Raw genomic sequence first — 22,074 nt, 5'->3', positions numbered from 1 at the left:
ACATAGGAGTAACATACAGTACACTGATATTTTTTGGTTAATTACCTACAGTATTAAATATCAATATATTTAATATGTTCTCATCGTAAGTGAATTTCTTCTTGTCACTGGACATTTGTGCGAGCCATTCCTATCACAAAGCCGATGGTAAAATATGTGATCTGTTTGAATTATTTAGAGAAATGCGATGAAGAAAGTTGAACAGTATCTAAAAAAATGCAAAGGAAGTAAAAAGACTTGAACCAGACGTAACATATAGGCTCATTAAAATTCCCTATACTCATAATCACCTTTACTAGAATTATCACGTTTTATTGTAGGCTTATTTATTGTGTAACATTTTGTTTAACTTAATGTAGAATGTATATTAGATTTTTATTACAATTGTGGCATGTTGTAGCTATTGGTTATACATGTACAGGCGGTTGTTTCTTCATAACAAATTATATATTGATTAATAAAAAATAAATCATTATAGGCCAGTCTTATTACAACAAATGCTGCAGTTAAGAACCATGCTGCATGGCCTTCAGATGTTCTAAAATAATATTCCTGGAAAATTCCAAAAGATCCTGGAAAATTGGCACCTTTTTTGCAACACTAGTTATGTTATCATCTATTATTACCATTTCACAAAAAATAAGCATACAAATAAATAAACTTATGATTGAGCATGACCTGGGACTTCAACTGGTGGTTTGGTTTTCAGCTTCTCGTCTTCAGAGGAGCACAGATAGTTATTCAGCAGTTAGGGTCTAAAGTTGTTATGCACTGTACGCCAAGCCAACAAAAAGCCACAGTGCATTGGGCTGTTGTCAGACAGAGAAGCTGTGCTTGACTCATAACGAGTGGCGAAACCTTAACTGGAGCAGATTAGCAGTCAGACGTCAGCGTTTGTCCTCTATGGACTCCTCTGTGCATCTACACATAGAGATCCATCTGTGCTGCTAGCCCATGTTTGTGTTTATTTGTGTGTTCATGCTAGTTTGTAAAGTCGTCCCTCCGCCCCAGGAGCAGTCTTTCATGTGTGCTCCAGGGGCAGGTGTAGGAAACACACAGTGTACGCCATTGATGAGAGAAGCCTTTGAGCTACACCGCTCCCCAAACACCCAATAAAGGGACTGCTGTGCTGGACACGCTCTGCTAAAAGCTTGTTTACATCGATGTTTACACACCGTGCATGCCTCCAGCACCTTTAATTGATGAGTTCACATCTCGGCCGTGATTCACACTTCTATGAGGGAACTGTTTTCACCCTCAGAGGTCAGTGGCGAGGACGGAAATACAGAAACTTCATGAATTTAATCCTACCGCTGCAGAAACCATCACCTTCTGGTTCAACAAAGTGCGCTCTAATCATACCTTTCACTTAATAAAAGAAATTGTGAGATGTAGGGCTGGGCGATATATAAAAAAAAAAATGATATCTCGATATTGTCAAAATTTTTACGATATTCGATATATATCTCGATATGTTAGCATTTGCATTTAAATAATAAAAAAACATGATTTTCATAAAAAAAAAAAAAAAAAAAAAATTAAACAGCTAATTTAAGCAGTTAAAAAAATCTAGACTCTAGAAGAGAATATTGTGGTAAATTGCTACAGTATCAGCATTTTCCAGGACTATATAAGCTCTAAATAAGTCTGAACTTGCTTGTCGACTCAGAGATACGGTGCAGTGTACAAACCCGATTATAAATTCATTTCTCACAACATTAAAACCACAGAATACCTGCAGAACAAATCCATGAAGGACTTTTGTTGTGGAATAGTAGCTGTAGCCGTTAATACTGTATGATCTTGCTCGGTGGTTGTCACACAGAACACGTTTTTGCATTTAAAAGCATTAAAACGGAATGAAAAAATGCCAGGTCTAGAAATACTTTTTCTTTAAAAGCTGGACTTTCAGCTTGAGCGCTGTGTTTTTCTAAATACATGAGATGCTGCAGAAGACACGAGACATGAGTGCATGTCCATCTAGCAATGAAAAACAAAAAAAGAAAAGCAAAAATGTGTTTTGTGCGAACAGGCCCCAAGACTTTCTGTTTTATATAAAGTAGCCTATATAATATATAAACATTTAACAATATTAATTCTAATGTAATTAATGTATGTGAATATTTTGTTCATTTGCTCTCGTTTGATTATTTTGAGTTTCACATTCTGTGTTGTTTTTGTTCTGTTTTATTGTTTTGTTTTGAAAGGTTGTGATACGTTTGATTTGTTTTGAGCAAAGCCAAACTTCTGGCATTGATCCAGCTCTAATAGACAGAATAATTCCTCACACATTTCTGTGAGCTGGGTCAGTCAGGCACCTTGCAGTCCATCTCATAGGGTCAACGTGTATATTTGCTAATGTTCGGCTAGGAATAGCCACACGTTCTTTTCATCCGATCTACATTCCTTCCTGAGTGTCGCTTGTAGACCTTGTGACGAGTTATCATCACCACTCTCAGGGGCATAAGTGGAATAGTGCTTGCTTAAAGCTAATTTTGGATCTGGTTCTCTGAGCTGCCCACATTCAGTGCAACAATAGGGAGACGAGGACGGGCTGCCTGTCGACCTTGAGATATTACAGCCCTCTCTATTCACCATTATTTATTTCACAACATCTGCTGGCCAGCGCGATGCTGCCCGGTGAGAATCTGACCGCTTCAGTGCCTCAAGAATGTAACCCTTGTACAATTATATTAGTGCGTTGTTGGCTAAGCAGCACAATGTGACCTCGGTATGGACTGCGACTAAGTGCCTTCTTCCCTAGGGCAGCTGTTCAAGTACTTGTGCCCAAGGCTCAGTTGGGTTGTTGGATAGCCTACAACTTTTGTTCTATGGCTTTAGTTTTCAAAAACAGTAATGCATTACAATATTGAGTTGCTGCATTGCTTTACTAGTTTGTTGAAAAAAGTAATCTGATTCCATAACTTGCATCACCCCTAACACTGAAAGCTATATAGAGATGGAAATCTAAGGTCAATGTGTAGCATAATAATGTAATCCCATCAGTGCAGAATTCAGATGCCGCAGTGGGATGTTATCCCATTTTTGCCATGTCGGAGAAAAAAAGAAAAAAAAAAAGCAGGAAAGGTCTAAATAAATTTGTCAGGTCAATGACGTTAATGCTCTGTGACAGATAGACAGGGTCTGATCTCTGTTAAGTTGTGTTATACGCTTTCAGAAGATTAATGGCTCAGCTTGTGCCCTGCAGACCAGCATGAAGAGGCTCTTCCATTGCCTGGACTCTGCTGTTTGAATGGACTGGATGGAAACATTTCTGCTTTTGAATAAATCATTTATGAGGCATTGCCTCAGCTGGTATTAATAACATCTGTTGTGAAAAGGAAGATGGCTGTGAAGGAACACCACTTAGAACATTGAAAGCAGGTGCAGCCGAGTGAAACCAGGATTCGGTGTGCGAGGGGAACGTTTGAGGATCTTTAACAACTCTGTTTCCAGTGAGGAGCTACATGTGTTTCTCCTGCATGCTTTAGCACTCGGCTGTAGATCGGCGGCTTCAGCTGCCAGAGACTCGAAAGGCTTCTGGCCTTCTCTAGCGCTCAGTGTAACGCAAGTTTAATGTCTCCTCGTACCTTAAGGAACTGAAAGTCTGAATTACTCGTTTCACACAGGTGTTGTTGTTCATTTCAGTTGAATAAATTGCCAGCAGGTTTTGGGTTTATATATATATATACCATTTCATTCTCATTTCTAAAGAATGATGAATCATAATAATTGCATTCTGTTAACAGATTCCAACCATTTTTGGTATGCGACATACAGAAAGTCAGAGAACTGACTGTGGGCTGTCCAGAAACCCATCCTCTCAGACAGAGACTGAACCTCACGGTGCATGCATCTTTCTCAACCCTGAGATCTTTAGCCATGCTCTCACCTCACAGTCTTTGGTTTACAGAGAGACCCATCCTGCCGACTTCTCCGTCTTTGACGTGCTAAGCTTGAGAATATGCAGCTTCTCTCCAAGCACTGATGTGTAGACCGCAGCATGCACAGACCACACCGACTGTCATCACGAATCAGTTTCATCTCTGAACACCCCGAGATGTTATTATCTGTGCTACTGCATTGATCCAGCTAATTTGGCAGCGCCAATGGCATGTGTTGAGCTCAGAGCACAGCTCGACACACCAGGAGGTGCTAAATCCAAGACTATGAGTGTGATTCGTGTTTATTCATGCGATACAACAGAACTTCTGGCATCTGTTGTGTTGAAAAACCTTAGAGTACACAACAAGACGCGTTCCGCTGCTGTACTAATACAGTCTTTAGCGGGAGGGACGAGACCTCAGTCAGCCCGGCTGGGGTTGTCATTACTATTATTGATTCTTATTTATTCCAGCTGTGAACACTGGCTGGTGTTAAGCGTCTCAGATGCTTCACAGCTGTGGCGACTGTCAACTTCAGCTCAGCGAGGATGGGATCAGTGAAGCACCGAGGGGAAAAGCATGAGAGAGACTGGACATGTGATGTGCCAGAGGAAATGAGATTGGCGCAATGTGCCTTTGTTTGTTTTCGCTCGGCGAGAAAACGTTCCTCATCTGGACTCGGTCTGGACTTTTCTTTCATGTGTGCAATTAAGCTCAATTTACATTTTCTTGCAGGGGACAGAAGAATCATTTTCTGGGATCTTTAGTCTGTCATCTGGTTTTCATCTTACTTCATGTCAGGAGTCTTGTGTTTTCAAATCCATATCTGATTTCTGTCACCAGCTCTTGTAGTCATTCGCACCCGTCTCTTGTGCCGGCTGTCTTTCTGCGTTCAACCTCCAAATCTCCTTCTGCCACCAGCCTGCTGTTATTTGTTTTCACTGGCATCATGGTAGTGATATTCTTCCTTCAGTTTTTTCTCTCACAAGAGGAGAAGTGGGTTTCTGACCAGATGTTAAAGACCGCTTTAGCAACTCATCCATCTATTAGCGGATGGAGGACCTGGGGATAAAGTGCAGATTTCTCAGGGCTTAGACATGGTTGACCCACATGACCGTTCTCCTCCAGCCGTCAGAAGTCTCCAGTGTCTGGAGAGCAGTGCAGATCTGCTCAGTTTGTGTCTTTCTGCTCATTCTCCATCTCTGTTTGGCTCCGAGTCCCTGGAGACTCTCAGAATGAATTGATCTCTAAACCGAGCCTAATTAAACAGGCTGGTGTAAATATAGTGTCTGCTCTCAGTTTAAAAGTGGCTGGTTAACAGGAATAATTGAAAAAATTTCATTCCTGAGAGAAGACCTGCCAGATGGAGGCTGCAGGACAGGAGCAAACAAACAGACACGATCTGTCGCAAACGCCGTGTTTGATATGGAATAGTCACCCAGAGTATTGCTATAAAGTCAACGGGTGTTCAATTTGCGTAAATGTACATGCAGAGATTGAGTTTGCTGCATTAACTATGAACCGAGCCTCTCAGAGACACAGAAAACACAGAATCATGAGCTGCTCGTGTGTAAATGAACACAGTGCTGCGTTCTGCTCTGAAACATGCAATGCAACAACACTTTAAGTAATTAAATCACAGCCTTTTGCATTTTCATAAGTGCACTGTTCCAGACGGGACACCAGAGTTTAGATATTAAATATAATATTAAATATAATAGATTTTGTGAAAATGTACGGTGTTACAAAAAAAATAAAAAATAGAACGGGCATAAAATTCGACCTGTGCTATGAGAAGCTAACATCAATAATACTTGGCGTTGTGATAGTTTCTCTGCTAGCGCACAAGACGTTATCATGACAACTTCTGACAGTTCACAGCAACTTACGCAACAGTCTCATGAGGGAAAACAAAGAATTGCTTTATTTAATGTTCCCACGCAAGTCAAGAGGTTTTGGTCCCTGATGCACTCGGAGTCTTTGTGTGAACTTGTAAGAGAGACCGTAAACAGAATAAAGAAGGAAACTTTTTCCTCTTTACACAGTGACATTTCCCTGTTGCATTGTGGGTAGAAGAGCGCAGAGGCGATTATGTTCCTCCCTCAAACACTTTGTCTTGTCTTGTTTAGAAGCACACAACAGTCCTCTCCCAAACCAAGACCCAGAGGCCCGATGGGGAGGCGGGAACACATCGTTCCTCTAAAGCACATTGTAATGGGAATGTGGTTTAGAAGAGTAGAATGAAGGGTTTCATCACACCACACCTGATTGTGAAGTCTCTAGAAGCTGTGAGACATTTATAATTCCTCTAAACACATTAGCGAATCACTTTTCTTGGGTTACAGTTAAAGAAACATTCATCAAATCAGTTGCATCTACACATCCATGAATGCATGAGTCTGATCCGGCTCAGAATTACTGGAGAAATCCTCTATCTATCTATCGCTCCTCATCTTCCACTTCATCTCTCTCTCCCTCTCTTTGAAAGATAAGAGAGTGTTGTGCAAGTCCTCCTGCTGCTGCGTTGAGTATGTGATCTCCTCTGTGGACGTCAGGAGCAGGAACAGTAATACTCATTTAAATCTCATCAGCAGCTCTATTGAAGCATTTCCATCAGCAGCAAGAGAACAGAGCCGGAGCCAGAAAGCAACCTAATTCCTTTTGTGTCTGCCTCTTCTAATCTAGTCTTTTTTGGGGCGGGGGGATGCTGCTTGTGATCAGGTATTCAGATCTTCATATCGAGTTTCACTTCAGTTATCTTTCATTCTTACTCCGCAGGAACTGGATGTTCTTTCATTTATCGACTTTTCTCTGCTTTTTCCAGAATATATAGCTCTTTTCCGCATGGTTAGTGTTTATGCGCCCCTTTTCTGTCATGGTTGGTGGTTTCTCTTGGCGTGTATGAACAGAATTTGTCCAACATGGACAGAAGGAACATCAATCAGAGATATATATGCACTCTGCTCCTGAGAGCTGTTAGGGGTCACACATGGGCCATGGACTGTGTCCAATATGTCTTAATATTTATGTTTTTGCTTTAAATCAAAAAATTAAACTTAAGAGACAAAATTTTTAAGAGACCACTTTTGCCAAGCTGTTTTAAAAGTTTTTTTTTGACATTACTGTTTGATTACAGTGATGTATACAGTAGGCTATTTCATATGCTGTTTCAATGATCAAGATCAATGCATGTACAATACAAAATGATAATGATTATAGCTGCTGAAGAAGTCTATTCTGCTCATCAAGGCTGCATTTGATCAAAAATACAATAAAACAGTGATATTTTAAAACGTTCTTGTGTTTCTAAGCTGAATTTTCAGTTTCATTACATTTCATAATTACAGTCTACAAGATCATTTTAATATGCTTATTTGCACATTTATGGTCATTATCAAGGTTTAAACAGAAGTGTGATGGGTTTAAACAGAAAAGAACAGCATATATTTGAAATAGAAATGTTTTGTAACATTAAAAATGTCATTAATCAATCTAATTTGTCCTTGTTGAATATAAAGATTAATTTATTTCAAATACATTTATTAAAAGAGTCTAATGGACTCCAAGATCTTGTACAGTTGTATACTATATTTTTCACGGTGATGATGTTCATGATGTTTTAAAAAGAAAAATAATCCATGAGTTTTTAACTAAAACCAACAAGATAGAACTGACCAGAGTACCTTAATCGAACTTCTCAATCTGTGAATGAAATAATCACCAAACTTTCATAAATACTCCTGATGTCACTGACAGGAGTCATCATTTCAGAGCATCTTATGTCATTAACAGCTCGTTACATGCCAAGGACTTCTCAGCGAGAGCTTTTGAAGGCTCTTCAGCGCTGTTTAAATTAGTCTTCAGCCATCCTGCTTTTCTGTCTCTTCTCATGCTGTCATTCTGCAGCGCTGCTCTTCCATCTCCTACTTTACTTATATGCTTTTGCACACTCAGTTGCCTCCTCCTCCTCCGTTCAGATCCTGCTATTTCCACAGTCTTGCGTCTGCTGTCTCATGCACATGAGCAGTGTGATGTGGGAGAGTTTGCTCACTGCAGAGGACAGATGTGGCAGATTATGACGCAGGGTTTTGAGCCGTGGCCTCTGAACTGTGTGTCAGTCTGTTTCTCTCTCATCATACAGGATACGCAGTGACAGCCCCCCAGCCCCACACTTCTGTATCCTTCAGGCAAATAATGCCAAGCAAAACAATGTAAACCGAGAGGCGTGATGAATATTTCATGAAAACAGACCAGCATGCATATCTCAGACATCACTCTGTATTCCAAACAGCACGTAATGCACGCTGCTGTATACTGGGACAGGAAGTTACCAACATACTAGTAACTTTTAAGGACTTATTTTGAAAGATGAACACAGAAAAACTTAATAATGTGTTACTTTTAAATAAATGTTTCTATATAGTATTTGCCAAAAGTTTTTTTTTTTTTTCTTTAAAGTTAAACTTTATCAAATGCTTCGTATCGTATTGTATTTATGATATTGTACTTCGTATCGTATCGTATTTATGATATTGTGCATCGTATCGTATTTATGATATTGTGCTTCGTATCGTATCGTATTTATGATATTGTGCTTCGTATCGTATTTATGATATTGTGCTTCGTATCGTATCGTATTTATGATATTGTTCAATGTATCTGCCATGTAATAGCCAGTGAAGCTGAGGTGGCAATCAATTTAAATATATCCCAACACTGACATATTAGTGTTATTGCTAAAGCTTTCTCTGAAATTCAATATTGTTAGGATCTTTGCAATCTTGTCGTTTTTATTATTAAATCCATTTTTCTTTGGATGGTTTTGTTGTCTTTCTCGTCTCCTTGTGCATGACTAGAACAGAAATGGAGGGAGGGCGTCCTTAGGTATTGATTACTGTCTCAAGAACGTTTCCTCATTTAGCATCAGAACCTGCAATCAATTTCTATAATGGAATTCAAAGAGGGGTTAATAAAGAATGAGACGGAGTGTGTGTGTGTGTGTGTGTGTGGATAATCCTGTCTTCGTGGCTTTCAGAGCAGAAATATGCTGTCATTGAAATGAAGCTGCACCATTAAATTAGTCTTAAAGGACCATTTCTGTCTTCACTTCATGAATCATTCTCTAGCGGTCCAGACAGAAACATAGGAAACTTTTAATCAATTCTCACTCACTTTGGTTTGCTTAGTCACTGCTTCGGCCTGCTTGCCCACTGACTGTACACAGATGATGCATAGTGCACATTAAAACGGCAGGAGCGCACAGACAAATTCTCAGGAAATTCCAAGGAAGCATTAGTGCTATTTCATGAGATCTGTAAGATATGCAAGAGGTTTTTTGTAGTATGCATGAGGTTTTATATTAGGTAAACGTCTAGATGTCCTACTCCCTCTTAAAGTTTGTAAGATTTATTTATATGTATCTGTTTTTTGGTATATATATATATATATATATATATATATATATATATATATATACACACACATAAATGTTTGTTTTTGTTAAAAGTGAGTAAAGTACACAGGATACTTTCTGCATTTTTACTTTCTCTAAAAAACTCATTCTGTATGATTCTGAAGCGTTTTGAAAAATGGGGACATGGGTTATGTCCTCATAAGTCACGCTCTCCTTGTAATACCTGTGTCATACCCATGTCATTATACAGAGTTGTGTCCTGATATGTCACAAAAACAAGAGCACACACACACACTCACTGGCCACTTTATTAGGTACACCTTGCTAGCACCGGGTTGGACCCCCTTTTGTCTTCAGAACTGCCTTAAATCTTCGTGGCATCGGTTCAACAAGGTGTTGGAAACATTCCTCCGAGATTTTGCTCCATATTGACATGACACAGTTGCTGCAGATTTGTTGGATGCACATCCATGATGCGATTCTCCCATTCCAGCACATCTCAAAGCTGCTCTATTGGATTGAGATCTGTCTGACTGTGGAGATCATCTGAGTAAAGTGAACTCACGGTCATGTTCAGGAAACCAGCCTGAGATGATTTGAACTTTAACATGGTGCATTATCCTGTTCTTTACGCCAGATTCTGACCCTACCATCTGAATGTCGCACCAGAAATCAAGACTTATCAGACCAGGCGATGTTTTTCCAGTCTTCTATTATCCAATTTTGGTGAGCCAGTGTGAATTGTAGCCTCTGTTTCCTGTTCTTAGCTGACAGGAGTGACACCAGGTGTGTTTTTCTGCTGCTGTAGCTCATCTGTTTCAGGGATCAGTGTGTTGTGTGTTCAGAAATGGTATTCTGCATACCTTGGTTATTTAAGTTACTGTTACCTTTCTGTCATCTCTAACCAGTCTGCCCATTCTCCTCTGACCTCTGACATCAACAAGGCATTTTAGTCCACACAATTGCCGCTCATTGGATATTCTCCGAAAACCCTAGAGATGGTTGTGTGTGAAAATCCCATATATAAATATATAATTTATTTTTAATTTGTTTATATAAATGATCATCAGTTTCAAACCTAAAATCATTAAGCATTTATTTTGGTGGGTTGCCACCGCTGGTTTTTAAGCTCTTCAGTGAAGTGTCAGTTTTGTGTTTGCTCTAAAAAACATGAAGATACTGCGCACCATTTATGTGCATCCCTGGTTACAGAGCATGCAGACTTACCAAGCTTATCTGTTCTTTCCCTCTGCAGGTCTGAATCCGCTGCCCTTTGACCCTGCCTCGAACAACGAACCCCTTCAATTCAACAGCTCCAATGGTCCTCTGGTCTCTGAGTGTCCTCTGGAAAACGGAGCAGAAAACAGCAAAAAGAGGAAGAGACCCAACCTTCCTCCAGGTACACTTAATGATTTCCTCTGGCCTCAGACCACGCTCTTCAGTCGTTAACTGCACTCACATCGTTATTCTGCAGCTGCTCTTTTCCTGACCTTTGAATGTGGGAGGTGAACGCCTGGGGGTCCTGCATTCTGAGAAACGTTCACTTCAAATTATCACCTTCATTAAAGCATCAGAACAGAAACCTCAGGTTATTTCCACTTTTCTAGTAGCTTTGATCTCATAAGCTGACATAAACATTGAGGTTAATAGAATAAAAATCTTAAGTCAAATATGCCTGGAATACAACACTAAACATAAGTGACCAAAGTACAGATTTCTTGAGGTATTGTATGTTGCTTGTATCTTCTCACAGTTATGACTGACACCGTGCAATATAGGTTTTTAAAATGTAAAAGCGAATCTGGATATATAACAGTCATGAACAGAGAATCTGTAAGACGCTGATAACCTTCAAAATCACACTTGAAAAGTAACGCTCAGATAATTTTTTACAAACCTTTCTGATGCAGGTTGGCTCAAAAGAACAAGAGCCTATTCATATTCATGCTAATGTTAATGGCGCACTAATTAATTTAATTATGATTAGCTGAAAGAAATGGATCTTGGAAAGGCTACTTAATGTTTCTGGTTGTCAAGGCTACTTAATTGGATCAGATTAATTGTTAATGTTAATTAGGCAGTCTTTTTACAGTTCATTATTTTAAAATCTTTATTTATGCCCATGTGACAATAACTGGTACAATTCATTTACAGTATGGGACCATTTTTTACAAGGAAAATCCACTTTTTTTATGTGGGTTTTGAACTTGCAACCTTCTGAGGCTTTTATTCGCTTAATAATTGTATGTTTCATCCATCGTGTGTTTCCACACATGCTGTTCTATGTCAGCATATTCTCCATTTGAAGTCTGCCGCTCTGATCTCCAGGCCCTTGATGGTCACTTCTCCCTCAGGAACACTGCCGTCATTCATGACTTGAAGTGACTCTGATTAGGGATAAATGGCAGCAAGTGACGGTGAGCAGAGCTTCTCATCGTCGTATATATTCTCATAGATTTGATACAAATGGAAGTGAAATGGGCTCATATTGTGTTCTGGTCATGGTGAAGAGCTGCTTGTGCAGATCAAAGCTAGCCAGCGAGCTTTAGATCAAAGCGTCCAAGCGCTAATCTAATCTGCCCATTTCAGAGCACTTTTTACTTTCGTGCAAGGACGTCGTTTGAGAAAGGCTAAGATGAGCTGTGTTCACCATACACTGAATATTTAGACACTCCGGCTGCTGAAAGGGAAGTCAATGAGGTAATGGGTTTTATTGTTCTGCTGAGGTTAAATAAGAGGTTTTAAGATTTTGTCAGTGTGGTGCTGCTCATTAAGAAGACGTGGGTTTGAGGCTGACATCCTTGTAAGACATAGCCTTGGCTTAGTGATGAGCTCTGCTGCTCATGTAGACAAAGTGATTTTAATCTGGCTCGCAACAGGCCTTAATCTTACTTCGCATATTACTTTCTTTAATTGAAATAGACAAAATACTAAAACAGGACACAGTAGTAGGTCAGAGCTGTGGCTTAAAAGAAAGCTGAGGTGATCGTTAACTATGTTTTCATCCAAAAACGGAATTTAATTGGAATTTTGCATAAAACTTTTGCGAATAAAGCACCGTTTCCATCCAACGAGTAGATGCTGTGAACGAGATTGGTTCCGTGGTTAGTCAAGTTTCTCAGAGCGCAAAGTCACATGACTTTTTCAATGCACATGGAGGAATTTATTCTGTAAATGTGTTTAGCTCGTAGTTTATGCGCATTTTTTCTTATCATACTCGGTTGTAGAATTTAGAATTTTTTGAATTTATGCGCATCTTGGCGTTTCCATCAAGCAATTTTTTTTTATTCGATATTGTGGATTATCGAATAAAAAAAATTGCTTGATGGAAACGCCAAGATGCGCATAAATTCAAGATGCGCATAAATTCCCATTCTGTACATATAAATATATGGCATCATGTGATGCCAGGTGGATGGAAACTTGGCTATTGAGACTATTTAAGTTCTTATCTGGCTTGCAACATTCTCCAATATTGCTCCTCTTGTTACTTCCTCCACTCTCCTTTAATTTAAAGAGACGGAAGACTAAAATAGTACACTTTATTATGTTTGAGCAGTGGCTTAACAGAAAGCTAAGGTGCTCATTCAGACAATTTGAGTTCAAATCTGGCTCGCAACATTCCCTGATTTTAGCTCCACTTATTATTCTAATTTGAATGAAAATGACAAAAGACTGAAAATAGAACATTATAGTATGTTGGAGACATGGCCTAACAGAACGCACAGGTGCTAATGCAGACAATTCGAGTTCAAACCTGCTTTGAAACTTTGCTTTGAAACTTTGAAATTTCTTCAGGCACTGCAACAGTCATATAAGATAACATTATTACTCTCCTTTAAATAAAATGGTCACAACTTTAAAAACAGGTCATGTAGTCTGTCAGAGCTGTGGCTTGTGGTGCTCATGCAGACAGTGAGTTTTAATCAGCCTGGCAGTGTTTGCTAATCTTGTCGTTTTAATACTCAGACCAAAAATAAGAGGTTTGTAGGACACTCAACGGTAATATTGGCTCAACTCAGTGGGAAGTGTGCGGTTTGCTTCTCAGTTACTCAGTGCAATTAATACCTGTCTGATTTGTTAAGCCTTTGATTACGCTGGTTGAATCACACAACTGTTGTCTCAAATCTTACAATGCCTGGGCTGCTGTAAAGCCACTAGCGCTTCACCGGCTCGCTAAATAGTTGTGCTGTATGTGTCTGCTTAGCAACCAGGAGCTGCTTAATGGGGTTTATTTTTTGAACAACGGCAGCAGTTTTCCTTCCCGGCCTGTCATTATGCCGTGCTCTTATCCGCTGTGACCGTGCCTGATCAATCCGCTCCCTGATGGAAACACATCTAAATGATGAAAATTCGCAGCATCTGGAGCATAATGCATTCAGCTGCTCTGATGTCCTCTGGCAACACAAGACAGAGCCGTTCCTCTGAGGAGTGGAGCTAATGCAGGGGCGTGGACTAATTACCAGCCATGCAGATTTACTCTCGTTAAAGCACTATAATGGATAGATTCATCTCATTAGCGCTGGCACTCCATTAGACGTGCAACCCCCTATCCTGATGTTGATGTTACTGGATAAGGGATGCACTGTGGAGAGCGAGTGGGTGAGATTCGGCGGCACACTCGTGCAGGACACTTGGCAGGTTGTTTACAGCGTGGCTTGAACTCTTTGTTGCTCTAATTGGGAGATACTTAATTAGCACAATGTAGCCAATACACATTTTTAATGAACTAAATAGTTTCAGTTATGTTGAGACTGTCAACACTTCCTGGAACACATATCTGACATGTTTTTCTGCCATTATATATTGCAATATTGAGGGGAAAAAAACTGGAATTGATTACTTAAATAGCTAGCCTATATTTGTAAAAAATTAATTGTTGTAGATTTAGTAGAGTGGTTTTGTTGGGGAGTGTATATATATTTATTTCTAAATTTAGAAACGCAGCCAATTCATTCCAAATCATCACTGGTGAAAACGAGCTCTGATTATTTCAGATCTTGTTTCCGTGTTACAAAACAGGAACCCGGGTTTATTTTAAACCATCCCTGACTTTCTTGCTTTTGTTCTCTTAAATTCTTTTGTCTCTGTTAAGCTTTTTCGCTTCATGAATGGCGTGGGCTTTAACTTGATAATTGATGAGTTACTATAGCAATTTTAAAAGCCTAGGGGTTGTAGTTTTTTCTCTGGATTTGCACGGCAGAAGAATGCATACATTACCCGAGTGGGCTGTGTCTAAATAATAACCCAGCGCTTCCTCTATTCTGCGATACAACTATTTGAACTGCTTACCTGTGATATACATCAGTGGGTAATAAGCCAGCACCGTGTAGCAATTGATTCTCTTTTCAGTATTGCTAATGGCGTGCCACAATGGTTTTGTGTGTTAATGAATCATGGGAAGACATTTCCTTCATATCTCAGGGAATTCTGTGCAGCAGTAGACCTGTGTGGTGCAGAGCGAGTCTGGTAACCGCCGCTGGTGGTGAGAACGGCTGTCAGATACAGATGCTGAGGTTTAGATGTGTGCTGCTGCTGGAGACGCTATTGTTATTGCTGTCAGGTGTTGTGTGGTGCTCTCTCTCTCACACACACACACACACACACACAAACATACACATCTACACTTCTTTCACGTGTATTAGAAGTGTTAACCTATGGAGTGAAAGAGTATGAGCCAGTCCAATGATCAATTCTTCTTAATTAGTGTATACACTGGGTTGTTATTAACCCAAGGGCTGGGTAAATATAGGACAGAACCCATCTTGGGTTAATATTACCCAGCAAATTGGGTAGTTTATTTAACCCATCGTAATAGGTTGATTTAACCCAGCTGTGGTTTATTCATTTTCACTATATTAGCTTACTAGCTTATTTTTTACTTCATGCATTAATGTTTACAGATTAACTTAAATCCTCTAAACTTTTCTAAAATACTCCACACATCCATTTGTTTGCATGATAACTTCCTTTATTCTCCTTTATTTATCATTTACAGCATTGTTTATATCGTTTTAATAGGCTATACATATTGCCCATATTTAACCTTGTTAAACGAACATTAAAAGTAAAAACTAAACGTTAAACAGAAGTAATTTACATGTCATTAACCCCTTTACGTGCAAACATCGCTGATAGCCCCAGTTTATTATTGTTTCACTTTCACAGCACGTTAAACATCACTCTCTTACTTCATCTGGACAAACTGTGCATCAATTGAAAGTTTAAAGACTCTAGCTTCGATATTTGACCAATGTTTTGATAAAACATTGTTGCAGTGACAGTTATTTAGTAATTTATGTCAGGAGTGCAAAATAATAAATCTGTATTATGCCACATTTTGAATAGAAATTCACCACTCACTCATATTCAGTCACGTCAGCAGCGGTTTATTTGTGTTCACATAGACTCACTGAACAGCGTCAATAAGGATTTATAGACCAAAGATGCATATCTGCGGAGATATATGGATATATTTACTGATGTTTACTTCATATTTCTTCAGACAGAATCGGCATTTCTATTCATTTTCCACTGATTTACGCAATCTGATGATAAACAGCCTCTCCCAGCGATCTGTGTGTGTGTGTGTGTGAGCTCGTGCTGTGTGTCAGACAGACTCTGATTGGTTCCTTCGCCTTGTCAATCATTAGAGTGTCATAACCGGACACCGCCACATCGTGTCACATGCTTCCTGTAAACTTCCTGGTAGTTATTTTGCCAAAACAACAGTGATACACCTCTGTACACACAAAATATCCGAATAATAAACCCGCGATTACGATAGAAAAGCTTGGTATGAGATTTTCTTGAGATCTGGGACATTATAAAAATATATATATATACATCTGAAATGCTAACTTGTGCAGTGATGTAAAAGGCTACAAATAGCTAATTTTTACAATAGTAAAAGACCAAATTCCACCCGTGATCAGAAAGGGATGTTTTTACAAACACTCAATCGGGGTTCAAAGGGAGTTTTGAGTAAAAGTGTACTAATAATTTCATAAACTTTCTGATGTAGCTTGATGCTAACGTTAGCTCTAATGCTACTAATAGCAGATGCATTTCTTCTTCATAATGCATTTCTGTCACAATAATTCACGTAAGGTCGTAAGAAAAATATTTTGTAGTATTTTTATGGTAAGACTTTTGATAAGGGCAAAATGCATACTGAGACTGAAGTGAGATCGCTGCTTGGTGGATTGTAAAGCTTGAAATACCACAACAAAGGCTAATAAAGGTGGAACAAGAACAATAGAATAATGATTAAAGAATAATGTGGATAATGTGTCATACCTGGTGGAGGTGTGAAAGACTCGTTTGGTGAGAACAATAGAATCATGAATGGGGGAATATTCAGAGACATAAACACAGACAGAGCACAGAGTGAATCTACAATTTTCATAGTCGTGAAAATAAAGAAAATTCTTTGAATGAGAAGGTGTGTCCAAACTTTGGTCTGTACTGTATGAGATCTTACTTGTGAGATTACAGAGATGACGAGTGCCTTAATCAATCAGCCTTTTAGAGAAATTAGCCTTCTCTAAAAACACACATGACATGGCCTTAGAAAATATTTCATAAAATTCACTTAAAGACAGCCCAACTTTTTGACCTTTTTATTGTTTAGTTTTTTTTGTGTGCATCAGTTGTGATATAACTGTTTGCTTATATCACCCACTCCTACATCAGAGCATGTGCATTAACCACTCGGCTGCGGCTCTGATAAACCGAAATGTTTTAACTGGAAAAGATTTGCGTGTTGGCATTTCAGGAAAATGCCTAAAATTATTATTATTTTTTTCTTTCACCTCACAGTATTTTCTTCAGGCCAGCAGCTGTGGAGACATATATCAGGGGTTATATCAGGCAGCAAATGTTTTATTTGAATGTTTGAGGAAGTAGCATGTGGCATGATATCTGCAGTGAGTCATTCTGCTTTGCTGTAACCCTTCGGCACCATTAGTCCACAGTAAGTGCTTGAGGAGTGCAGCGTGAAGCTCTATTGATTGCCGTTGAGGAGGGGGGGGGGTGCAGATGAGCCTCTGCCTCTCACCCAAACACGACTGAGACAAAAGACAAGGGAAGCAGCACTACAGTAAGAAACGTGTGTGGGAGAAGCGCTCGGGAAAGATTGGCAGCCCTGTGTGTGTGTGTGTGTGTGCTCGTTTACTGATAAATGCGTTGGTGTGTAGAGGCTGGACTGTCTGAGGGTAGGACGGGGCGTCTGTCTCTGTTTCTGTGTGTGTGTGTGTGTGTGTGTGTGTGTGTGTGTGTGTGTGTGTGTGTGTGTGTGTGTGTGTGAGATGGTTTGTAGGTTTACGAGAGAGGTGTTCACTGCTGCCTCCCATTATTTCTGTTCTGAATGAGAGCTTCACCTGTTAATAATGCCCTTTCTTTCAGCATTTGAAAGAACTTGACTTAGCGAAAGTAGTTGTACGTACTTAAATCCGAAATTGAATCCAAGTACACTTACTGATTGATTCAGTGAGGATTTGTCAGACGGATTCAGTTGTGTTTTTAAACAATTCTTTACAAGAAACAAACGATTCGTAAAAGTCATTTGCACAGGAATTGTGTGACACTTAAAACACTTTTTTGTTTATTTTGAAACAATGATATTCACAATTTGGTTAGTATTTTTTTATTATTCGTTCTTTCTTTCTTTCTTTCTTTCTTAATGTTTAATTTAAAATTGTATAGATTTTTTTTTCAAATATTTAATTTTAGTAAGACATTTATTGAAATATATTATCTCAATAAGACCATAACAAAACACTGTTTGTTAATTATGACATGAAATACAGAAAAAAAAAAAAAAATTCTCATTTTGTTTTATGCTATTATATTTTTCATAATCTCACAAACCACCTGTAGTTCCTTCACAAAGCCCTAGTGGTTTGCTTTCTTGGTAAATATGTTTTTGCTTTATTTATTTTTAGCATAAAGCCTACTGAAATGTGTTATATGCTTAAAAAGAAATGCAGCTGGGGTGAGGAAAAAATAAAGTTCTCTAAACAACACAATTTAAGGAAAATGATGAATGAATTGAACTCCAGCCTTTACAGTATAGCTGTTCTAACAGAACATTAACATCTGACTACATCGAAACACAAACATACAGTATTACAGCTGATTAAGTGGATATCCAATCAATCGGTCTCGTTCCTGAAGCTCACACCCTGCCTCTCAAGCCGTCTGTATTGATCTCAAACGCTTCTGTCAGTTCTGTCCTGCGTGTGTGTGTGTGTGTGTGGCTTGTTCATGTGATTGGGACGTGATGAAAGGCTGTGTGTCTGAAGGAATCCCACCCTGTGGAGACAGGGACTCGGCTCTCAGCTGTCTCTGTTCAGCGTGCCACATGAAAGAAGTCAATGATTCAATCTACATAACAAGCTGTGTAAAGTTTTCTGTCGGTGTACCTCAGGGGGTCCGGGACATCAATCACCGCGGCTCTTTCCATCTCGTTTCATCTCTGTTTGGATGTTTACACATCACATAAACGTCTTTCCAGTAGTGAACAATGTTTGTGCTGGTTAATGTAAATCTAGTAAAGGTTAGAGAAAGTAACAATCAAACGTGAACTTTAGCTCAATAATGTCCATTTTTCAATATGTCCATTTTTCCCAAAATCCATGTATTCTGTTTCAATTGTGGTTCCAGAGTGGAATTAATTTAATTAATACATATTTAGCAATTAAATAATTTATTAACATTTTATCCATGGTATTGCACTTTTTTTTAATTCAGTTTATTATTATTATTATTACTTTGAGAAATACATTATTCTGTATAATAGTAACATATGTCATAACTAGGGATGCACGATAATATCGGCACAACATCGGTATCGGCCGATACCGATGATGGTCATTTTAAGCTTTTATCGGCCGATACCGATGTTGTGCCGATATTATCGTCCATCCCTAGTTATGACATATGTTATTATATGAATGATATGATATGAATATTTCTGCCGATGAGCCAAACCAATATTCTCCAAGTGAAATAATTGACCTGTTTTTCAGATGTGAATGTCTGTCTACGTTTGTAAAATAATACATTTATGGTAGAATCAGTACAGAAGAGATACGTGGATTTCTCTTCAGTAAAATTAAAGTTTAAATATATCCGTATATATTTGTATATATATCGATATCGGCATCGGCCAAAATTATTTTGATAATATCGGCATATCGAATATCGGCCTAAATCCATTATCGTGCATCCCTAGTCATAACTTCTTCAATTGAAACCTATTTTAATGTGCAGACCTTATATTTAAATAGTCTTTCTGTGGTTTAGTATTCACAGATACTTGTCCATAACACAATTTAAGTGATTCACAGCACTGCTTTTGATTCATTCATTCATTAAAATTGTGCTACATCCTGTGATATCTCGTGCTCTTTTTTTCTCCATCCTCGTTTTCTGAATTGCAGAACTCACAGGACCCTACATGTTCAGTTTCATCTCGACCTTAAATCTTCATTCAAGGCCAGGAGTCAAGTAGTTATGACAGCTCTACAGAAGTGAAAATACTTGAGGTAGCGTTTCATCACCACCTCTTCCTGTAACTGTTCCAGCTGAAGTTTTTAGCACAGTAATGTCGATAGCATCAATGCCTCACTTTCATTATAATATACTAGTTGTCTAACACAAGTCGGATCATTTTTCCTTGCATGTAAATCAATCATGTGTGATGTTTCCAGCACTCAGCAGTATCAGAGGAACAGAGTAAACGTCATCAACACCGACTGTCTTGCAGGAGTTATGCCTGATGTCTAGATCATTTGGGATTTCCTTTTATCCTCGTCCGCCTTCTCTGCTGCGCTTTACTTGCATTTCAGATGCTTTCATCAGTGGTACTTTAATGAGACTCTTCTATCTCTTCCTGGCTCCCACTCTCCGGTTCTTTGATTCTCAGGTTTTCATCCTCTCGCAGGGTAAGATAACTCATCTAGATATTCCTGAATGTGTGCATGTGTGATCTGAGAGAGCTCGGCGAGTAATGGCCGACTGAACTAAATTCTTCTCTCTGTCTTTCTCTTTCTCTGTCCAGTCTGGACAAACTGAAACATGTTCTGCAGAAGAAAGTAAACATAACAGCGGCTAAATAATCGCAGAAGTCAAACTCCTTTAAAACAAATGCACTTCTTTTCTTTTCCTTTCGTATGGATCATTTAGCTGTGAGAACCGCCAAGTCTTAGTATGCGAGAATGCTCAATGGTTTTCGTCACAGCTTTGATCTTTGGTGAGAACCAGCCCTTTGGTTTGTTTCTTGGTGAAAATGAGCTGCAAAAATGCCTGTGGTGTTTTAAGAGATTTTTAAGCTTTTTGTGAACTTGAGTACTCTCTATCTGGACAGACTTGAGACACATTCTGTCAGTGGTTGTCCAAGCCCTTCATGCATTAAAATACCAAATATTATGTTGTTTACAAACTCATCCTGCATTGTTTTTCTGAGTGAAACAAGGAGGTGTAAGACAATACCCAATGGGAATTGATTTTGTCTGGAAAATCGGTTGTTAGATGCCAAAATGTAATTTCCATAATGAAGCGACACCCACAAATAAATAAATGAAATAAAGAAATAAAAAATAAAAAAATGCAAAGAGTGGTTACACCAAATGATGATTTGATTTAGTTCTGTGTGGAGCACTGGCTGTTATCAGACTCTTCATAAAACTATTTGAAAAGACCATTTTTGCCCGGAGCTTGAGGAAAAAGAAGAGAGATTGAGCTGCCAGACCGTGACCACAAGCCTTGGCTATTGTAGGACCTTTATAGATTGAAATTGCGGCGATGAGATTTGACTGTCTGTTTCCTATTGAAGTTGTTAAGCTGCAGTTTTGTCCTAATGCTATTCATTATGTGTGCAGGGACGGCTGCAGCTCTTCCGCGTCTCTGTGTTGCTGTCAGAAGTCCATTAGCATGCCTCTCTCTGATAGGCTGACGGGTTTCAATGACCTTAGTCAATGTACAGTGAGGATTTCCTACTAAAGTGCTGGCAATTGCATATCAGTCGATTCCCAAAAGCAAGAATAACCACATGCTTTCACCACTGCCAGCCCCACCACTGATAAAGCTTCTGATCAAGTCTAATTGGAGACAACATTTATCAGAGTTAGTTTTATTGATGGCATGCAGTGATCTGAGCAGGTTTCTCTTCCGTAGCGAGTCTCTCAGGATGTGAACCCTCATCTCCTCGATGAGTGCGTGTGAGTTGAGCAGACATCAGGCGGGCTTTAACTAGAGTTGATTAACAAGCCTGCTGGGTTTACTATAGATCTGATGTGTGTCCGGATGCTGACTGTGTCAGAGCTGGATCTATTGATGTGGACCTCCAGTGACGCTGCTGTCAATTACTCCTGCATCCAGGATTTCAGTAGATTGCTCTATTCAAACTGGGGGTTGACCGTAACTGACCGTAAAAGTATAGAGTACAGGAAATGAAAGCGAAAAGAAGGTTTGAATGGGATCGCCACATTTCAAAATCTGTATTCAAACCTATTTTTCCCAAATGTGCACCAATGCTCAGTGTTTGAACTGCTAGGCCATGAGTCCAATGCAGGGGCGTAGCAAGCTTTTCAAAAGTGTGGGGGATGGATGTGGTTTGTTTATAAACAAAAAAAATGATGAACACATTGACAGAGGGGTACAAAATGCAGGGCTTAAAGTTCTCTGGCACTGTGCGGGATTTCCGGCTTGCAGTGTTTGGCTGGGAAAAGAATAATCCTACATTAAAAAAAAAAAAGAAAAAAGAAAAAAAAA

At 39.1% G+C, this 22,074-nt stretch overlaps 1 protein-coding gene across 5 annotated transcripts in view; it reads left to right on the top strand.

Moving 5' to 3' along the window:
• enox2 (ecto-NOX disulfide-thiol exchanger 2) overlaps positions 1–22,074 on the top strand; it is a 194,091-nt gene that overhangs the window by 78,184 nt on the left and 93,833 nt on the right. For all 5 annotated transcript variants that reach the window (XM_026281218.1, XM_026281217.1, XM_026281214.1 and 2 more), the window contains one exon: positions 10,553–10,696. Coding sequence is in view for 3 of the 5 variants with exons in the window: in XM_026281214.1 (XP_026136999.1) it covers positions 10,553–10,696 (144 nt within the window). In the remaining 2 variants the exon portion in view is untranslated. The remainder of the gene's footprint in view (positions 1–10,552; positions 10,697–22,074) is intronic.

This window comes from Carassius auratus, chromosome 14 (assembly GCF_003368295.1).
Source record: "Carassius auratus strain Wakin chromosome 14, ASM336829v1, whole genome shotgun sequence".
In the NCBI taxonomy this organism is placed as follows: Eukaryota; Metazoa; Chordata; class Actinopteri; order Cypriniformes; family Cyprinidae; genus Carassius; species Carassius auratus.
This window is presented reverse-complemented; position numbering and strand designations above follow the sequence as displayed.